The sequence below is a fragment of the Poecilia reticulata genome, linkage group LG20 (assembly GCF_000633615.1).
Source record: "Poecilia reticulata strain Guanapo linkage group LG20, Guppy_female_1.0+MT, whole genome shotgun sequence".
Classification (NCBI taxonomy): domain Eukaryota; kingdom Metazoa; phylum Chordata; class Actinopteri; order Cyprinodontiformes; family Poeciliidae; genus Poecilia; species Poecilia reticulata.
The window spans coordinates 1,648,664-1,669,915 of NC_024350.1; the positions used below are offsets into that span (position 1 = coordinate 1,648,664).

At 40.8% G+C, this 21,252-nt stretch overlaps 1 protein-coding gene across 1 annotated transcript in view; it reads right to left on the bottom strand.

Annotated features, from left to right (window-relative positions):
• Positions 1-3,898: 3,898 nt before the first annotated feature.
• The window catches only part of LOC103482325 (partitioning defective 3 homolog), a 384,595-nt gene continuing 367,241 nt past the window's right edge, over positions 3,899-21,252 (bottom strand). Inside the window, exons 23-24 of the mRNA XM_008438421.2 lie at positions 12,024-12,151; positions 3,899-4,699 (exon numbers count right to left, since the gene is read on the bottom strand). Of these exons, the coding sequence (XP_008436643.1) occupies positions 4,228-4,699; positions 12,024-12,151 (600 nt within the window). The 3' untranslated portion in view covers positions 3,899-4,227. The remainder of the gene's footprint in view (positions 4,700-12,023; positions 12,152-21,252) is intronic.

The window sequence follows — 21,252 nt, forward strand, 5'->3', positions numbered from 1 at the left end:
AAGTTAATCCAAGCTCTCGGTGAAAATTTTCCTGGCCAGCTGTTCCTCTGACTTATGAGGAGTGGAAGATAAAGAGATGGACAAAAACTGATTTGATCTTTTTGGTACTTTTTTCAGTTGAAGCTTCAAGTTTAGAGCTGCTGATGTAGCAACAAATAGAAAATGCTGCCTGATCCCTGAATGTTTGTCATCTGTGATGACACGTTCTATAATTGAGAAAATGTAAATGGTTGGATGTTTGTTGTTTGAAAACAACATAAAGTGTTTAAAAAGAAGAAAGAAAAGGTTTGATGTTGAAACATTATAAAGTCCACAATTCCTTAGCTTCTTCAAAGGTCTGCCAAGTAGACTTCTAAAGGACAAGCTACAAGTCTCCAATATTAAATATGTTTACTTCTAAAAAAATGAATAGCTAATGTTATATTTATAATGAGAAAATAAGCAGAGTCAGTGCAGCAGCTGCATAACGGCAGCAAGAAGTAAGATATTCATTGTTTGCCTTTAATTATGCATCTTTCTCTGGGAGAGAAGCCATTTGTGAATGTTAAAGCAACACAATCAAGAGAAGTTATTGTTACAAAGGCTGAGACTACCCTCAATTTATTCACTGACAAGTGTAGACTGTATGTACAGAGAACAGCAGAGACATTTCTTAATACATCATTGTAAAAAAAAATAATAATAAAAAAAAAGGGAAATTGCACAGTGCTTACGTTAGTCATTTTTCACCAGCATAGTACCATACTGTGGATAATAAAACACAATGAAGGATGGTCACAAAAACACAATGAAACAATAATATATTTCTCATTTTGTCATAAAAGAAAAAAAAGAAAAAACATCCCCCGAAACAATAGCTTTATGGGAAAAAGTCCGGCATTCAAACATTAATTACACAACACAAATAATATATAAAACATTATCAAATTTGCATATGATGAAGAAAAAAAATCATTATTGCAGGCGTCCCTCCAGTTTACGATAAAACATACAGAACATCAGTTAATAAAGCTGCTGAGTAGGAGCAGAGCCACCCGACACACACACACATACACACACACACTCGGAAAGCTGGCAGAACTTCCAGCCGAGCAGAGCAGCAGGTCTGAACCCGGAACGACGCTGAAACAGACGCGCAGATGAAAGCGGCTGAAAAAGCGCCTCGCCGCTAACCTCCCCGTTTCTGCCGGCGACTCGGAGGAGCGCTGGCGATTACTGCATCCGCTGAGCCACCCTGAGGGGTCAGGCCTCCCATGTCCACTCCCTCCCACTCGGCGGCCAAGCCGTCCGTACGGCGGCCGACGAGTCCAGTCACTGGCGGTGTTTACAGAAACACATGGCCACCTACACAGAACCACGGTGGGAAGGCAAACAAGAGCTACTGCTGGGTTGCTTTTTTTGGTATAGAAGCTAGCATGATTCAAACGATGCTTTTATTCAGCTGTGAGGAACATCAAGCTTCTTATTTGTGTTCTGGTTAAGGAAGTCAAACAGGATGTGCAGTGAGTCGTGGAAAACGGTACGATCATAACTACTGTACCTTTTTGAAATAAGCAAGATAAAACTGTTTCTATTAATGTCTTAAGAGGCAGGACCATTTGGACCCCGAGCTTTTCAGCTGATTCCTTTTATGCTTGTACATAAAATTGCAAACATCTGATTTAGCTGAACTTGGTCTGCAGCTGAGTTCCAGATCTGCTCCAATCAGCTTTCCTTTAAGGGCTTTGCTGGGTTTGAACTTTACATGAACCATATCATGGTATGTTATTTACAAAGGGAGTCCTGCAGTACTTTAGTTTGGCACTGGACTTGTGTAATCTTATGTATTATGGGTTTAAGACGTATAAACCAGGAATATGGAGGCTCATACAGTTGTTAGCACCTCTGCTAAGTGTATGCTAATGCCCGAAGATAAAGTGATCATTTATTGAAAGTGGATCATCTCAAAATACAAAAGTAAGGAAAAATCAAACTTCCCGTTGGCCTCACACGCTCTGATTTCCAAGTTCTGATGTCTGCTCGTTCATCTACAAATTTTTGCAACTTTTCACATTTTTGAACTCAAGAACACATTAGTCTGCTGGTGGAGCGTCCTGCTGTCCCTGCCGCCGGGCTCAGCAGGCCCTTCTGGGGGGAAACCCTCACGTTACTCTACTGGTTCTTCCAAAAATCCTCACCTTTCATTTCCTTATCATTAAAAGGCCTCTCTCTGCTAAACCTCTCCCCGTAAGCTGAGCACGGAAACACAACGCGCCACTAATTATCGACTGAACAAAGAAAGGGCTCCTGAGTGGGTCCTTATGAATGGCCACAATCAAGAGGGAAAACAAAAATCAGCTCCATTGTACAGACAGGTACCAACTGCACCGCCGACGTGCCGGTCTCCCATGGCGATGAAATATTCATTGAGAAACAGCTCTGGTTACAACCGAGTCACTACCAGGTGAAGCCAGAGGCGGCGTCATCACCGGCCCGCCTGCCTGCCTCCGCACATGACAGCAAACACAAAGAGCCGCATTCATTTTTGACTCGACGCATTAATTAATAACCCGGCGCTGACCCCGTTTTGTTCTGCCGGTTGTCCCTGGGTGAGTGGAGCAGAGCGAGAATAAAAGGAGATCTAAAGCTGTTTCCTTCTTCGACTGAGGGAGCAGAGGGATGAGGGCGACAGCGTGAGGAGAGAACGGCGAGATAAAGCAGCCAGCCGAGAGGAAGAGAGACCGCAGGATTATCATAGTGAATATAGGAGGAGGGGGGGAAGGTGTGTGTGTACGTGGGTGTGTGTGTGTGTGTGCGTGTGTGTGTGCCCGAAATCCAAGCTTTGACTTCACAGTTGGCCCAAGCTCCTTTAACCTCCAGTCCTCTGTGTGTGTCTGCATGTCGGTTCCTGCCTGCACTAATCACACAGGCAGACAAGAAGAGCAACAATAAACCTGATTAAACCAACTGAGATCCGTGGCGGCTTCACATCTGAAGTATTTTTGGTTCGTTTAAGAGCAAATATCTTAATACACTTGAAGACAAAACTGGGTTACGAGTAACTTTTCATCAAGATGTAGGAAAGGAGTGCCCAAAGTGTGGCCTGGGGGCCATTTGTGGCCCTTGAAATGAGTTTGATCAGCTGCCCTCGACTCCCAACCCACGAGTCAAAAACGGTCAAACTTTGGCCGACAACTTAGAAAACAACTGATGACCCCCACAATTTGGAAATTCAGTTTTGCTTTGAAAAAGGCACCAAAATTCTTTATGTTTTTGATCTGAAAGGATTTGAAAAAACCCCCACAATAAACACATTTTTTCATATTTAATATTAATGAAATGAACTATGATTAGTTAAAATTAGCCACTTTTGGCTCCCAGAGCAAAACATTTAAACACCAGACAAATTATTGATGAAAAAGTGCAAGTTCTAGTTAGGCCTGTCACAATAAAGCAACAAAGTCATAATCACATTGTAAATTCAAACAAACTTGATCATTTGCATCTGTATGATTTATCATTTTTCTCTTTTCTCTCTTTCTACCAAGAACTGGATCACAAATGTCTTCAGTTTGCTGCTTTGGTTTCAACTGATTTTTGAAGGACGATTTTGCTCACTTTATGTGTTGTTTCTGTTTTTATTATTGTTATTTTGGATATTTAAAACATTTTCCAGTTCCAGTGTTAAAAGTTCATTAAAATGTAAAGTTCATTGATCTTTGAGAAAATGGTATCAAAACAGCAATATTATTGTTTATCGCCCAGTAAAACGTATTACAGTGACAGGCATAATTCCACAGGCAGATTATTTCACTTATACCAAGAATATTTATAAGTTGCCATTCAAGAGTTATTGACCTAAAACAAGTTCCTATATGTAGCTGAAAAGTTACTTCTAAGTTAGTTTTGTATTGTCTAGAAATTATACCAAAAAAAAAAAAAAAAACTTGAAAAGACTTGGTGTTGCAGTGCGGAGGGTCCAAAGCATCTACAAGCTGCTGACGGATGGATGGGTGACAAAGAGAAGAAAGAGGCACTTTATACACATATAGGAAACAGTTAAAAACCTCTCTGATTTCCTTTTGTTACAGCTAAAAAAACCCTATAAATTTTATATTATAAAAAAAAAAAATCTGTCTTTAAAATATTACAAATTTATAACCAATCAATACATTTTTTTTTTTACCAGACTCATTGGCTACTTTGTGTTCATGCTGTATAAATGCTTGTTCAGATCTCTTCCTGCCCTCAGGAATATAAAAACCGTCCCTTCTCTGAGCCCTGACGGTGGCCCAGTTTGGCCAGCTGTGTGGGTGATGGAGGAACGTCCTGCCTGTAGGGGCCTTTGGACCTTTGTGAGGTGTGGGTGTGGCCCTGGGCGTGGCCAGGGGCATGGCCTGGGGCGTGGCCTGGGGCTGAGGCCTGGTTGTGGTGGTAGACGCCGCTACCGCTGCTGCTGCTGCCGTTAGGGCCTTCCTGTCTGGGAGCTGCTCGGGTTTTGCTGGCCTCCTGTTCTCTCCGCCTTTGCTCCTGCCTCAGCAGCTCCTGGGTCTCCAGCAGGACCCGGGCGTTCAGGCTGGGTTTCCCCGTGAAGCCGTTGCGAGGGCCTGGACCCATGGAGAGCCGGGGGTTCTCTTTGGGCACCTGGAATCCCTCGGACGGTGGGTAGGACCTCTGAAAGGAATCCTGGGACGCCATGCTGGGGTTCTTACGAGGTTGCCTGAAAAAAATAAATAAAAAAAAAGACAAGCAGGACGGTTACTTGTAAAAGTGATCTTTTTTTAAATCATTTATCGTTGTCACAATTAATGACATTTGAAATGATCCATATTGTTGGGATTGTTAGTTAAATTATTTTCTCCACTGTTCAATGAATGATAAATGATATAAATATATCATTTATTTTCAGCTGTTCTGTAAGGACCTGAAAAGTTTGTTAGCAAACATTAAGTAAAAAAAATAACAATAAAAAAGTTAGCTTAGAAAACACATCCCAGACTTTTAACACCAGACAGTTTATCATGTAGAAACCTGCTAGTTTAGAATAACGCGTAGTTATAGAGAAAGTGCTTGGACTGCAATAAATTACAGCTGATCAGTTAAGTGAGATGCATGAAGTCTCTCTGTGCCTTTAACATAATTGAGGACACTACTTGTTTTGTGGGCACAAAATGTTTCAGCAGGTAATGAGTCAAAGAAACTCCAACAAAGTCAAATGGCAAATGTCGACGAGAAACAACTTTTCGAATAAAGCTTTGTTCAAATAGAAGTAACCCATTTCTTATTTTCCCCCAGAATTTGGATAAAATGTTTAAATGTTTGCTTCCATCGTCACAGCTATGTTTTCCTAATATCATAAATTCCTGACATAAAGGATATTAACCAAATGTAAAGGAACCAAAAAATGTTGCATTGATTTATTTCTTTTTTTTGTACCAACGGTGAGAACAAAAGAAGGACGTGCCATTACCTTCCTTTCCCTTAAAATACTTGGAACAACATGAGGGAAGAAAAGAGGAATCTGTTTAAGCGTTGCTGCTTGATTACCCTGCATCCAGCGGCATAATCAGAGAGACACGCAACGGACAGGAAACAAATGGCAGGAGCCTGAAAATGCCCACAGGACGATTAGTTCCACATAGTAAACAAACACAAAAGCTAAAACCTCACAGAGAAAGAAGAAATGTCGGCTTTTATCCATTTAACTTCCTTTTGGAGATGCAGATGGGTGCACTTACAGAACAGACAGAGTAATAGCGGGCCCCGCAGCGTTCTCTGCCTTCTACTCATCTCCAGCCGGTCAGCCGGCCTCGACGCTGACAGGACAGCAGGAGACGCACGACAAGCCCCGACTCGGGGAAAAGAAGAAACCCAGACGGGAACAGCTCTCTGAAACAAACCTGCTGTTCTTAACAGAAATGAGCTGTGGAAAGCCTTCGCTGGAAAAGGGTTAAATCTGTCCGTCCTTTATCAGGATCAATTAAAACACTAAAAAAAATTGTTTCATTTTTAAATTTTTTTATTTTACAGTTAAATTGCCCAAATTCCACTGTAAAATTATGGGTAAAACATTTTTCTTTGATGGTTAGATGGCGTTGTCGTTGGTGATTTTTATGACTAAACCTGGTGGGAGTTCACTGTAAAAAAAAATTCAACTTAAGAACAATAATGCTATTCCTAAAATGAACATGAAAACAACTTATAAAGTGAATGTAAAAAATGTAAAACGTACAAATTACTATGTTCACCAATCAACTTATTTATGGCAGCTTCACATCAAATCAACAGTTTTAAACTATTCTCTGGTTTACTGATGTTGCCTGTCAATTTTTATGGTTTATTACATTTAAATATATATAAATTTTTTATTATTTTTTTACAGTGAAGCCGAACGCGCGATGGGAGACCAGCGACGAGTTTTTACATGGAGAGTGCTAAGAGAAAACCCTCTTCACAACTCAGTGACCTGTTGTGTGGTAAAAAAGAAAAGTTTGTGAGAATGGCATCTCAAAATGCTTTTAGGACAAAACTGTGTCTTATTGGCCCCGGGGGTCTCATTCCAGACACAAACGGTTCAGGATTTTCCAGCTCAAACGCAGACCCTGTGTTCAAACTGAAACTGTGAAGTCTGAAAAAGAAGAAACTCATCAAATATCCTCTGTGTTTGGCAGAAATAAACAAAAACTGTAAAGCTTCTTTCAATACTGCACATCAAGGGCAAAAGCACTCGGTTGTATTCTTAGCAGCAGCACTCATGGGTATCAGAGATAAGCTCCAGCCAGTGGGCTTGTGGTCATTCAAAAATATAACTATATAGTAATATATTCACATGCTAATTACCAGGAAAATTGCTGTTTTTTTACTCCTAAAATAATAAAAAAAAAACAAGAAAGGCTAAATAGCCAAATGGTGGATGGTTAAATTCCAGTAACTCGAGGATGAAATAAAAGGCAGCACTGCAGCTGCTGGAAGCACGACTCAGCAACGAAATGTTACAAAGTTGGTAGCAACATGAAAAAGTTCCAAATGGTCAATCATTTTCTGAAATAACTGAAAAGTTTGCTGGACTACTGTTAAGAGGAGAACTCAGAATTTAGAATTCAGAATTTAAAGATGATCAAATCTTCATGAGCGCAGACAAAGCATCTGCATTCCGAAGCATGTAAAGGTCATGTGTTTACGTTGTTGTACTAAGGCCATTGTAGATGGAAAACAAAATGTGGGAGTACATTTCTGCCAAAAAACAAGGACATTTTGAGATTAACTTTAGACATTTTCTGGAAAAAACACAAACATTTTCTGAGCTCCAAAAGTCAAACATTTGCGAGAAAGAAACTCAGACGATTTGAGATTAATCTGATTAATCTAAGAAATGTTCTAAAAAAATAAAAATCTCGGATGTTTTCTGAGCTCGTAGAGTCAAACATTTTCAACTTTGAACTCAGAAAACTTCCAAGTTTATTCTAGAAATTTTCTGACAATCTCAAAACTTCTGATTTGTTTTATTTTGCTCCTTATGCTCAGAACTGTCCTTTTTTTTCCTTTACAAAATGTATGAGATTAATCTCAAAATTTCTGAGGGTTTTATTTTCATAAACTTGCTCTCTTTTCATCTACAATTGCTCATTACAAAAATACTTAGGCTATACTTACAGAAAGTCCATGCAAACGCAGCATGTAAGAGTCTCCAGGTTGAAAATCTCATTCCACCGTACAAAAAAGCGAAATGCTTTGCCGGAAATGAGCTAACCTCCCTATCAGATCCACACAAAGCCGATGCTACAGTGTGATTTATTTAGGGTAGCATCCTGAGATATGCAATAGACTGATGATAAAGATGTTTAATCTGGTGTTTATGCTTTATCTAACCACTATTAAGCTATTTACTACTGTAAACCATCTGTAAGCCCATACAAAATTAGCACTAAATCAACACAAACGCAAAGCTAATTCACGCATGTGGGGCCAGATACATGTTTTTATGTGTCCTACAATGCGACTTAAATACACAGATTTTTTTAAATCTATTTTTTTACACTGTGTACATGAGGATGAAAGAGTGTAATTGATGCAAGGACAGATGCAGGGACAGACTGCAGAGAGAGCCCCACCACATGCTCTGTATCTGGGTTTCGCTGTCTGGGCAAGCCGCCATGCATTTACACTCTGCCTTGGCTCGGGGAGCAGCCAACGGCGCTCATGAGGGAGTTAGCTCGCTTTAAACTCAGGATGCCTGTTGCACCAGGCTGCGGTCTGCAGTTCCCGGATGACCTTTTAGGCTTTTCTGTGACAGAAGAGAACGGATTTAGGAGGTTTCGTTTCCGCGGCAAAAAACGGGAGGAGAGCGGAGCGGCCATTGTTTGTTCCACGCAGGAATGTGACCGCAATCGATGTGTCCGAAGATCTAGTTCTCTTATCGCCTCTACCTCTGCGCCAGAATATGTCGCAGAGTAGATTAGTTCCAGTTACACAAGGAGAGAACGGGAGGGGGAAAAAAACATGTTAGCAAGAAGTAGGATGGATTCAGAATGATGGAAAATAACAAACAAAGGCAGGAAGTTGGCTTGCAGAAACAAAATTGTGACCGCTGTGTGTTCCTTTAAAGCAGCTGGGAAAAATCAGACTTCATGAGAAGTAGGAGAAAGATTACCTCCACAAACACCCATTACAGACTTAAACTGATTACAGAAAAGCCCTTAAATGCATCCAACGCACAATGGAGCAGTCATTCCTGTAATGGACACAGAAAATGTTTTTTAAACTTGGAATTGGAAAAATAATATTGTTCTGGTGGAGGAAGCCACATGAAGGAACCGCTGGATACTGAAGCTCAGGGATTCTGGACAAGTTAGAGCTAAAGATCCATCACTGAAACCAGCAGAGATGGAACATGATCAAGGAGACGTTCAGCCCTCTGTGGACTTACTGGAGACAGTTCTAGAAAAGAGAAGATCTAAACATAAATATCTGCAAACGCTGGATGGATGGATGGATGGATGGATGGATGGATGGATGGATGGATGGATGGATGGATGGATGGATGGATGGATGGATGGATGGATGGATGGATGGATGGATGGATGGATGGATGGATGGATGGATGGATGGATGGATGGATGGATGGATGAAATGTTGCATGTATGAATGGATGTATGGATTACAGAATGAATGAATGATAAATGGATGGATGATAAATGAATTACCAAACGATCAACTGACAGACGAATGAACTCAACTCATAAAATCAACCCTTGTTTTTAAAAAAAATATGCTTAAAAATTCCTGCTTATACAGCCATTGAAATGATAAACCGCTAATAATTATTGATTAAAGTCAAAAAAATCATTATAATATTCAAGTCAAAGTCTACATAAATTCCTGACTCTCATTCTAAATCAGAAGCCAACGTTTCCCAGACTCTCTCAGCCTGCATTAGGAACCCACTGACCCCCTGAGTTGAGAACCTTATCTCAACAACAACAACCTGCGCGCCTGTGTGTGAATTTGTGTGTGTAAGTTTCTCTTTCAGGCTAATCAGTGGTTCCCCGCTCCTACTGAAACACTTGTTCCTCTCCGGGCCCGTCTCGCCCTCCGCTGCCTGTCGCCACTAATCCTGCTCCAACAACAAGCCTTCATTAGTGCTCTTCCAATCCTCACATCCCACAAGGAGAGTTAAGCCTGGCTGTCATCTGATAACCAGCCACCATGGCTTCTCCTCAAAGCTCTTTGAATCGTTCAATTTTTTCCCCCTTCTTTCTGAAATGTCACTATTTGCCTAATAAAGGCAAATATTGTGAATCAGATACGTTTGTGGTTATTAGAGTGAGGATGTAAAACTTTAGCTCTAATCAGGGGCCAGATAGAGACTTTTTTTGAGATTCTCACAATATGATAACCTTAAATTTAGTTTCGCTGCATTTTTCCACAAAAAAAGCAAAGAAAAATACATTGCTAATTACCAGCAATTATCCCTGCTGCTGCTATAGCAACTCAGCATATTATAGCAATTAAAAAATATCTATTCATTTTATTCTGAGAAATAAACTTAAGCAAACTTCTAGGAAAAAAAACCAACACTTGCTACATTTAATAATTTCTAATTGCTGCCTGTGGACAATATACTATTTTGTACATCTGTTATTTGCACGCCACCTTTTACAAATCATGCCCATTGTACCACTATTAAAGACAAATGGCCTTTGAGCTCCCTTCATCTATTCATAAATCACCAATGGATGCAGCACTTTTCACCACAGTTTTGAGTTTTGAAAAATAAAACCAGCGGTTTGAGGCAACAGGATGTGTTGGTAACGTTGACGTCAGCTCTATGTATAAAACTGTTGGAAATGTCCAGTCTTTTTAAAACAATGGTTGAAAACTTGGTGTAGTGATCCAGCTGTTGGCCAAGCAAACGCTACAAACTCTTTGCATGAGATGGAATGCTCTTTAGAAAGGTAACTAGCTTTCTGTCAGTTGCTAACAGATTAGCTTTCTAACTGTAGTTTTAAACCATTGTTTTCTTAATAAGAGAGATAAATGGCACTCAAAGTATAGTAGCCTTCTGTCAGTCAACTGACCAGAACGGCAACACTGCGTTGCTCTGTCTCTATACAGCTAGAGAAATCTCTAGCATCTCATTAAAAAAACAATTTGAACCATAGAATCGATACGACAGAGAATATTAACAGTTCCAAAACCCTTATCTTTCAGAACCTTACTTCTCCTTGGTACCAGTAGCTGGCCTGTAGATAATTGAACCCCAAGTTCTGACAAGTCCAAATCTGGGTCAAGTGTCAGGTCTGAACTCATCAACTTTTTTCCCTCTATGAGATTATGAGAGGGAGGCATATCAAAGGAAGCTCCGGCCGGTCAAGATGAACTTTCCCAGGAGAAACACAGATCACTGTGCGGACGCCTCCGGGCAACTGTCACATCACATGAGATGCCAGCAGATAACACCTTTGAAGGGAACGCATAGATCAGTCAGGCTTATACAGATCATATCGATTATGTGTCCATGTGGCCCGCAAATCCATAGTCAGACGCAGGAACATGTTTTCATCGATCGGGCAGCGACTGGTCAGCAGTAGTGGAGAGAAAATGGTTTGCATTAAAAAAAAAAAAGAAACTCAGGAGAATAAGGTAACCAAAACAGAAAGACAGAATCTAGCAACCTGTGGACTTTTTGTACTTTAAGTGCTCTGTGTAACTTGTCAAGCATTCTATGCTAGCCCTTAGCATTGTACAACACGCTACATTTCAAGTGAGAAAAAAGTTCACATCAGTTTGTTTTTAACATGAACTTTTTTACTGCTAATGATTTTCTTATTGTTGAGTTTCATTTTCTTAGAAGTCAGTCCGCTCATCGAATGAGCGAATTTGGGGTAGTTCCTCTTTAAGATTCAAATGTGAAGGTTTTTCAGCACAGGCTGAAGGGAGGTTAAGAAGCTTCAGAGGAACAGAAACGACACTTTACAGAGACAGATGCAAATGAAAACATTGATGCTCGGCCTCTAAATGTAAGATATGGTACATTTTTGTTGGAGCGCCAAAAGGATGGAGATGGACAAGATTGGGGAGATGAAGAGCGCCCCCCCCCCACACCCCCTGAAGCTCTGAATTCGAGCCGTACCAGAGGAGAAACGGAAAAGTCGGGACCAACAATTCTCCGATACGGCGCTGATGTTTGCGACTGATCCTTTCAGTCAGCACCGACTTAATCAGGCTGACGAACGGTCATGACTGCCATTCAAAGCAATCAGTTTTATTAGAATAATCATCCAAACAGCGTTTGTAAGATTCATTAAAAATGTCTGCGGGACAAGTTGAAAGTAGCTTTGTGGGGGAGTGACTTTGAGGATATCTAAAGCAATACATGAGCGATTGGGAAAAGAGGGAAAAAGCATGAGAGGAAAAAGAAATTGATAGAAATGGAAAAAGTCAAATGAAGGGTTTGAGAAAGGGCAGGGAGGACGTGATAAGTCACAGGGAGGGTGAGGCGCAGACAGACAGATGAGGGGGAGGGAAGAAGGCTGATGTCTCACCGTGGCAGAGAGTTGTACTGCCTCGGTGCCTGTTGGAAGCCGTCTCCGTCTTCTTGCTGCTGCTGCTGCTTGTGAGTCTCGGCTGTGGCAGAATGGCGTCCGCTCTGCGTCTCGGTCCCGTTGCTCACCTGGAACACCCAAAACAGGAGTCAGGAAACCCGTCACTATGAGACACACGCGTCGAAAAAAAAACAAAAAACAAACCCTGTAAAGACAAACATAAACAATTTTACACAGCTAATGATACTAATTTCACACTCATGTTTCCTCTGTGGGACACATTCCCCTCAGGGCAGAATGTGGTCTAACAGCATGAGGCCTCCTGGGCGTTCACCTGCCAGCGGGGAGCCGTTACTGTGATGGCTGTGGCGCTAAAAACAACAACAAAAAAGGTCTTTACTTATTTATTGGTTAAGATGTTACTAGCACAGCATAACGTCCTTCTGAAAACATTGAAATTCAAACCTTTTCTTTGAGTACAGATATTCAGTGTGGAGGAAAGAAGCCAAGAGCTCTAGTTCTTCCCTTTCTTCAGCTCAGCTCATGTGTTTTAACAGGTTTAGGAACTGAAATGACCATTGAAGTAGTTTGACTTTGTGCCTCCTGAATCATCTCTGCTCTGATTTCTCCGTGTTTTTGACATGCATCCCAAAAATGACCCATTAATAAAGTACTAGGTCCGTTTACAGCTGCAAGTCATTTAGAAAATATTGGAAAGGTAATAATACTGGCAATGAAAAGCAGATTACAGCATTTTATTGTTTGGGTTGTTAAATTTTCATGTAGTTATGACACGTTTACTACTGAGATATTGTTGATCATTACCAATATAAATTTTACAGCTACATTAACTTAATGATTATTTAGACTTGTGTCAGTGTGGCTGCATTGCTTAGTTTTTTTTTTTCCAATTTAATGACTTGGCAAAAATGGCAATCAAAATTGATTTAACAAAAACTATTAATGCCTGGGGACGAAATCAACGTTTGAATTGAAATTAGACGTTTTATTACTAATGCTTATTTTTGTTTATACTTACTTGTTGAAATACTTGTGGAAAAGTTTTGTTTGTCATGTTTCTTTATTGAAATTATGTTTTAGTAATGGTACGTCAGAAATAAATCTGAAAATAATCCCCGAAAAAAATCTACATAGACGGTGTAATTTCACACCTAAAAGTAAAAAAAAAGGCATGTTTTTGTCTGTATAAAATTTTTTTTTTATTTTTGCTGAGTTGTACCATATATGTGAGAATCCCTTTTTTGCATGCTGATGCCAATCAGTAGTTGCTTTGCAGACTTTGGGAACTTTTTGTTGAGGTTCTCAAAGATGACTTTTATTGTGAGCATAGATAAATATGAATATAAAAATGCTGGACATATTACTTTAACCTGATGTTTTCTGACTAAAGCCAAATATTAGATCTAATACTACAATGTACAAAGTGTTGCATTGTGGGCCATTAGTTGGTGGAGGGTTGCATGGACTGTGGAGTAAGTGTTTAAAAGTTAGCCAGCCTTGAAAGGTTTTAAGTTTGCACAGTTTAACCTCAAGTGCTCCCCATGGCTTCTGTAATGCGCTCGGTTGCCACGGGGAACATAAACTCCCGAGGAGCAAGGAAACTAGTTGAAAGCGTTTCCCCCAACGCCGTCAAAATCAAGCGTGGACCAGCTTCAAGAGTAAAAATAGCCAAGAGTTACTGTGGTTACGGAAAGTCACGATGAGAAATGTTGCTCAGAGAGAAACGAACCCCACAGAAAATCATTTAAAGCACTTCAAAGTCCCTGACAGGAGAGGGAGTGAGTGCGTGTGATGAGGAATTAGCTGTACCTGGGCACGGATCCGGGCGAGTGAGGCAAGTGTGGGGATTTATGTCCAGCTTTAATCAAACTACTTCACATTTGATTCGTAGGACAAAAACACAGAGGAGTCAGATGTTATCCTTGGACTTTAGAGAATCTTGAAAATAAACTTTTTTTTTTTAAGAATTCATTGGCCGAGAGCGTGTTTTTAAAGAGATGATGAAAGAAGAAGCATGTTTTCCTAGGCTCAAAATCTCTAATTAGAAAAAGATTGACAGTGACATCCTCATGCTTTCCACCCTATAAACCTGTTGGCCTTAGTCTCCATATTCCCACAGTGTTGTCTTTGTTGTCTGATTATCTTGAAGGGTTGACATGGAGATATCGTCTCCCTCACCACCAGCGCACCGCTAACGAGCTGGCTGATGAAAGAACAAGACAAGCCAATTAAGAGAAACAAGCAGAGAAAGTGTTGCGGACATGGCTTTACCGGGCGTCAGTTTTCATGAGGTTCGGACGGTAACGTGGCAATGCCAGGTGCTTCTCTATCGTACATTTCTGATTTAGGAAACATCAGTTGCTCTCTTCTCTTTTTACTGGATTTTGTGTTTCACAGCTCACTTGCCGTTTCGCTTTTTTTTTTGTTTTTCACCTTTCAGGTGATCTCATGATAAATCCAGATGATCCGTAAAGGTCTCAGAGTCTTTTTTTTTTCCAAGAAAAAAATCAGACATCAAACAACCAAGGGAGACCCTTGCAGATCTAGGTAATATGGTCTTTATTAACCAGTGAAGTGGCTGAAACTATAACGGTAACTATAGAGGAGCTGCAGAAATTCACAGCTCAGATGAGAGAATATTGACTGAGCTGAAGTCCAACTGTCGCTTTTTTTTTTTGTGTGTGTTTTTGCTCGCACTCTTCACAAAACACACTGAGCCGAGCTCAAGTGAAAAGCCTCCCACTGCAGTGTAAGTCATATGTGTGGTTCACAACAGCATTGTAAACACTGTTGCTGCGTTTCCATCACAAAAGTGCACAGTTTTTTCATCTATATTCTTCTAATGTAAAAATAAAAACAAAACACATTTGCAATTGCACCAGTTGCTTGGTGACTATCGCTCATTAATCTAAATGCCTTTAAGAAGCAAGCACTGTCCTGAAAACTTCCAACTCGGTCCAAATGCTAAGCTACCCAGTGTTGGGATCAGAGTGTGCAGAGAGGGTTGAGGTGAAGGGTAAACTAGGCCGGTAGGGCTTGAACTCGCTGATAACTGCTTAGAGTTCTAAGTTTTCATGTTTTTGGAAGCCAAGAAAAAGGAACAAAATGCTTTAGTGGGACATTCGTGGAAAAGAACCAAGCAGGGGGAGTTCAGTGTTTTGGTCCAACAGTGTACGTACTTCATCACGGCTTCGGGTAATCACTCCGTAAAACTATCCATTTTGCTCTCTGGCTGTAAAACCGATTTCTAGAAGTTGAATAGTTGGGTCTGTTTTCTGCATAAAGAAACACGCCCAGGAAATCCTGACCAATCACACAACAGTTTCAAATGTAGAGTAGGGCGAAAATGTCGCCTGAAGGGGCTTAACAAGAAGCGGCGGACAAAAAGAGGCTGAGAACAAAAGGACGTGATTGTCGTCACGCAACTGTGATAATGAGAACCGATGCCTGGGCCTTTGGTAATGAAAAGCACAAATCTGGTCCTTATAGAAAAGTGGCAACAAGAAGAAAGTCATCGGTCAAAGAAATCCACTTGAACTTCTTTGCCAATTAAGGTTTTGCCAAATAGGGGATGCAAGAAATATGAAGGACATTTTTCCTGTTTTAAAATGTCTGTCATTGCACCAATTTTTCCTACATTAAAGTAGGAAAAACTTTAATGTAAGGTGATAAAATGTGAACTTGTAGGGGTACTCACACTTTTCAAAGTCCTAAATGTTCTGTGCCGTTGCTAGTAGACTGATGACGACGCATTATCGAATGGATTGATGGGATAAAAATCCACTGGCAAATAGAAGTCCTGAATAAAAAAAAAAAAGTCTTCCTGGAAACATCTTGTGTTCTTGAAATGGCTGCTTTCCTTTTCACTTGGACAGCTGCAATAACAGCCACAATTACTTTTCACTCCACGTCAATAGCAACTCCTTTCTCAAGCTCGCCAAGTCCTTAAAAACATAATAGTATTCCACGTGGGTGGATGGAATTGGACTCGTATGTTTGAGTTTATAACAACACTTTCCCTCCGGTTCCAAAAGAGTGCAGAGCACATAAACAAATATCAGATGAAACGTGAGAGAGGGGAAGAAAACACTAGAGGAATTATTTTACTGAAGCCAAATGGTGAGAAAATAATTAGTCACGCACTCCTCTTGATGGGACCTGGAGGTGCCTTGATGCCTCGGATTCATTCTGACGGGTTTGAGGTGGATGACGCCAAGCTGAGAGGAATGCATGAGAAATAGCCAGGAGAAAAAAATCAGTCAGTGTAATGGCATTATCCAGGGAAGGAGAATCAGATTATTCCATGTTAGGCCTGGAATATAATGCCATATGAAATATGACATTTGTTGAAATTGAATCAAAGAGATGTCCGTGTTTGTTTTTATCCAATAACGTGAAAAATGATGTCAATACGCCACGCTTTTATCTCTACTTGTTTCCTTTGCTGCTGTTATAGAGCGTGTTTGCAGAGAGAGAAGCAAAAAATAATAATGATAAAAACCTCCCCCACCTGTTTAAATATAAAAGCCAGAGGGACGTAATTATGGAAATTATTTGGAGCCATCAAAAGTCCCAGACAAGTGGAAGCACCTGGATGGGAGTTAAACTTTAAAAGGCGGAATAGCTGAGGTGTGGATCCACTTTCGATTGACGAAAAACCTTTTTCAATGTGAAAGTCACTTCCTGTTTTGGATCAGTGCTACCATTAAGGATTTGCTATCTTTGCCGCCCGTATCTTGCTATGTTTGGAGGCCGCCCACAGATGTAACCGCTTTAAGGAAGCAGCCGGGCTGTACACAAACAGACATATGGAAAACATTGACGCTGCTAATGGGCATACAGAACGAGAAGAAAGTGAGAGAATGGTAGTAAACCGCCACATCCTGACAAAAGCCCACTTGGATCATGATCCCCTCTTAAAGTCAGCACGCCAACCCAATTCCGCCAATTTATTATAAGGAAGCCCAGTCCATTTGTGGTTGGCGGGGTGTGTAGCTTCGGGCGGCGAATCCATCTGAGTGCAAGCAGTGTGGTCTGCTGTTTCCCGGCCTCCTTGCCCAAGAAACCAGAGAGAATGGGAAACTCGTCTCGCTGTCCCCCTATCACGTTCAGACTTGAAAAGAACAACAAAATATTGGGGCTATTTTTTATGACTGCGGGCATATTTATAGAATCAATAGAGCTGAATGGTATTTTTATAATTCAAATTGCAACGCTGGCCTCCGTCTTATCTGTAAAACCGCTGAGACATAGTTCTGCCTACATTCTCGCGCACACCATGCTGAGGAGTGAAGGTGATGGTTTAATCCGTGATTTGGCAGCAGCACACTCACATGACAATACTGACATGATTGTAAAAAAAAAAAAAAAAATCATTTGCACACTAACGAACAAGCTAAATCACTATGATTATCTTTCAGGTGCTGCACATATTTTAGCTTCAGTTGCTCACAGTTATTCCCGACTGCAGTGCCTCGCAAAAGTACTCATCCGTCATAATGAAGTTGTGGTGAAAGCATGTTGGGAAACAATAAACCGAGATTTAAACATCCCACAGAGCACAGTTTAATCCATCAATCAAACATGGAAACAGCGGGGCAGATCTGCAAATGTACCACGACATGGCGTCCGTCTAAGCTGGGGGTTTGGAGTCACAAGTTGCTCTTTGGATCTTCCGTAATGGCTCAAAGTACCAGTAGAAAATTTATTGGAGAAGATGTAACCAATGTTGTAGTTTTGATCCGTAATAAAACCAAGTCTACTGGACTATCAGATAAGGAAACGTCCTATGAGTTGTGGTCAACTTCGTAGTTTGACACAAGTTTTACAGAGTACCCACCAAACATATGGGAGAGGGTGCTGTGGTTAGACCAGCACTAAACTTTATAACTAACATACAAAATGTTATGCATGTCCTCTGCTTTGTGTTGGTTTATCACAACACAAAGCAGATTGTGGTTGAAATGTCACAAAATTCAAAGAGTTCAAGTGCAAGAAAACTTTTGCGAGACACTATCTGCATCGGTCAAACCTAGGCCTGCCGCGATAAACAATAAATCAACTAATCAATTAACGGTTAAATCAATTAACGGGGAAATGAGTTGTTTCAAAGACTACCCTATTGTTAAGTCACAATTTTACCAAGCAACCCAAGTTTAACTTCAGCACGTTAGGTCAGACGGCTGCTGAAAAAGTTTGTTGTTGGCTTAGCGTTCAGAAAGCACTTCCTGCATTCTTGTTGGTTGTACAGGAGGCTCCACTTATGCTTTTCAAAAATGTACGGTTGTATAGTAGTGCATCTTATTTGCTGCCGTTTTCACATGGGAGTGTAAACGTTGACTTTGGAGGGTGAGGCCAGCAACAGATTATTTGGATTTAAAGTGACAAGGCAGAACTGAGCAAACTGAAACCTAATTATCTAAAAATGATTTTGTGGAAAAAAAGACCTAATGAACATGTTTTATGGAACCCTGTCCTAACCTCTTCAAGGACGCGAAATAGGTCGCCTTTAAACACAGAAAAGGAAACCACACGTCCGATTCTAAACTGAATCCTCCGTGGATTTTCCACACAGCCACCCACAACACACTCCTTGTATTGTGTGTATCCTCAGAACCAGAGAGCCACATTGAGCCTCGGCGCAGGCTCCAACATCTAGCCTCAAGAAAGTCAAGTGACTGTGGCTAAAAGTAGCTTATTCTGCATGTGATCACAGAGCAGGGAGGCAGCTGTACGCAATCCAGGCCCCCCCATCAACACAAAGTTCTATAACGAGGGCAACTAAAGTTTACATAAACACAATAAATACTTGTGGACACATGTACCCTGGTAGCATGAGATAAATAATGTCATAAAATCCAAAAGAATTCCCATAAATAGGAAATTTACAAGCTGCTGCTGGTCTGTTTGATCCGAGGCACCAGCATGGCGCTCACACTCCACTGTGTGGTCATCCTCATCATCGACGCGCACGCCAAACAACGCATATCGATTTTAATAGCAGAGAGGAAACACTCTGCAAAGAATAAAAAACAAAAAACAAAAAGGCAGCTCTATTAAAAATATGCGCAGCTTCATAATAAACATCTGGAAATCCTCTCTCAGAGAGCAGCGGAGAGCGAGGGCGGGAGGCAGGGAAATCATGATCGACAGGGCTTCTTGTGTCTTGGACGTTATTCCATTAAGGTTGGAGCAAAGGTTCGAGTGCTGACCTGAGCACAGCCATTACAGCTGTTCACAGCAGCCACACCTGAGCCCAGCGGCCCACTCCCCCAGGGAGAGAGGCCGGGGTCAAATGAACGGTCAGCATGCCCCCCCAATGCTTCAGATGGATTAATGAATTTCCTTCCCCTGGTAGTCACACCTCATCAGGATTTCAGCTTTCCAGACAAAATAGTTGAAGCTTTGCAAATGCCAGGAGATTATGACTTTGAACGACATTATTTTGTCAATACATTAGCACCTGATGTTCTCCAATGGGGGAACAAACAGACACTGCACAATCTCTTTAAATCAAGCATATTTCTAGCTTCTGACCTAGGCTCTGCTCTAATGTTTCTATAGACACGTAACGTGATGTCACATGCTCAAAACACTGCTCCATAATGATGTACTTAACAATGGGTTAAGGTGCTTTTTGCCATGTTCTTGCTTTACTTTAGTCTATTGGGAGTATAGCAGCTCAGTATCATCTGCAAAAACATTTTGTCATGTAGTCTTATTGACCTGAAATGGCCCGTTTTTATAACAATTTGGGATTTTTCTAAACCTCTTTTACCATTCTGCTCAATTGACAAAGTGACAAGAAGGCCAGGAGTCCTCATCCAGCATATTGCCCTGTTCTTATGAGAAACTGGTCACGCCATATTTATACCCAAGGTGAAACAATGTTGTGTATTATGAAACAGACATTCATAGAAGCTCTAATTATCTTAGACAGAAATTCAAAAAACTCTAGTTACATTTATTGTAAGGGAATTGGCAAGGGTGTCAATAAAGGTGCCACCAGTGAAAATCTATTTTAAGTTACGCTACTGAAATTGAAACAAAAAAAAAGTCAGCTTTTTGCACATTTTTACCAGTGGTGCCAGCTAACACGTCCCTTCTGTAATCCAAGTTGGTGCAGTTTGCTTTTACAAGAAACACAGAATATAAACAGTGAAAGGAGGCAGCAGCTGCTTCTGCTCAGATCTGTGTGGAAGCCATTATGATGTAACCTTGGGTAGTGAGGGATGGCGTTCATCAAAGAGCAGCTCGTCGAGTCTTTGATGTGGAAGGCATCTGACCGCCCTATTGGAGCATCTCATGTTTTTTTTTTAAAGTTGCATTCAGTAAACGTTTGGATTTACAAAAGTGGAGGTCATTACGGTTTCCCTTTCATCGACGCGGACAACGTTGGAGAATGACGCGGAGCCGGGTCCACTGTACGACACGACCGTATCAGTTTCAGCTCAAAGTGGATTGCTAATTGCTCTGAACAGAACACAACCGCAAGGTTACATTTTTGTGTGAGGGTCCTAAAATATTTTTGAAAATAGTAGAAGGATGACTTTGGCTGCTCCTGTTTTAATTTTCCCCCCCCACAGTTTTCATAGATTACCTCCGTAAATGACTGCTCCTGCTGGTGGATAGTCGAAGTAAGTTCCAGGTTTTCTTCCATTATATTATCAGCCTGGCGGGCCACCAGGTTTCACTTGCCTCCTCTACTTGGCTTTTTTTTTTCATTTATTTTAAATTATTTTTTAACACACCAATAACAGTGATAGGAAAAAGCTTAAAGTGGCACAGACTAGCACCTGTCACTCAAAATGATCTGCTTGAAGAGCAGCTTAGCCTGTATTTTTTATTTTGGAGAATACTGCATCAACGTACACGTCAAATATCAATTCCTTACGGCAAGCTGCTGGCATCAATAATGAGGTGTATATTAATATCCTAAACCGTAAGTAGTGAAATGCACTGTTTGTTTTTCCAGTGCAATTGTGTTGAGAATCGTGACACATGGTGGAGTATATAACGTCCGATTGAGTAAAAAAAACGTGTTGGTGTCAATACCATGCAGTGGCATTTATGTATATTTTATCATCATCTTATAAGTGATCAGCCACTAGAAATCAACGCAGTGTTACCCAATCGGTAACACTGCGAGGGCAGACCCAACCGGATGACTGCTCATCTTTTGAAAATCACTGAAACTACATGAACCTGC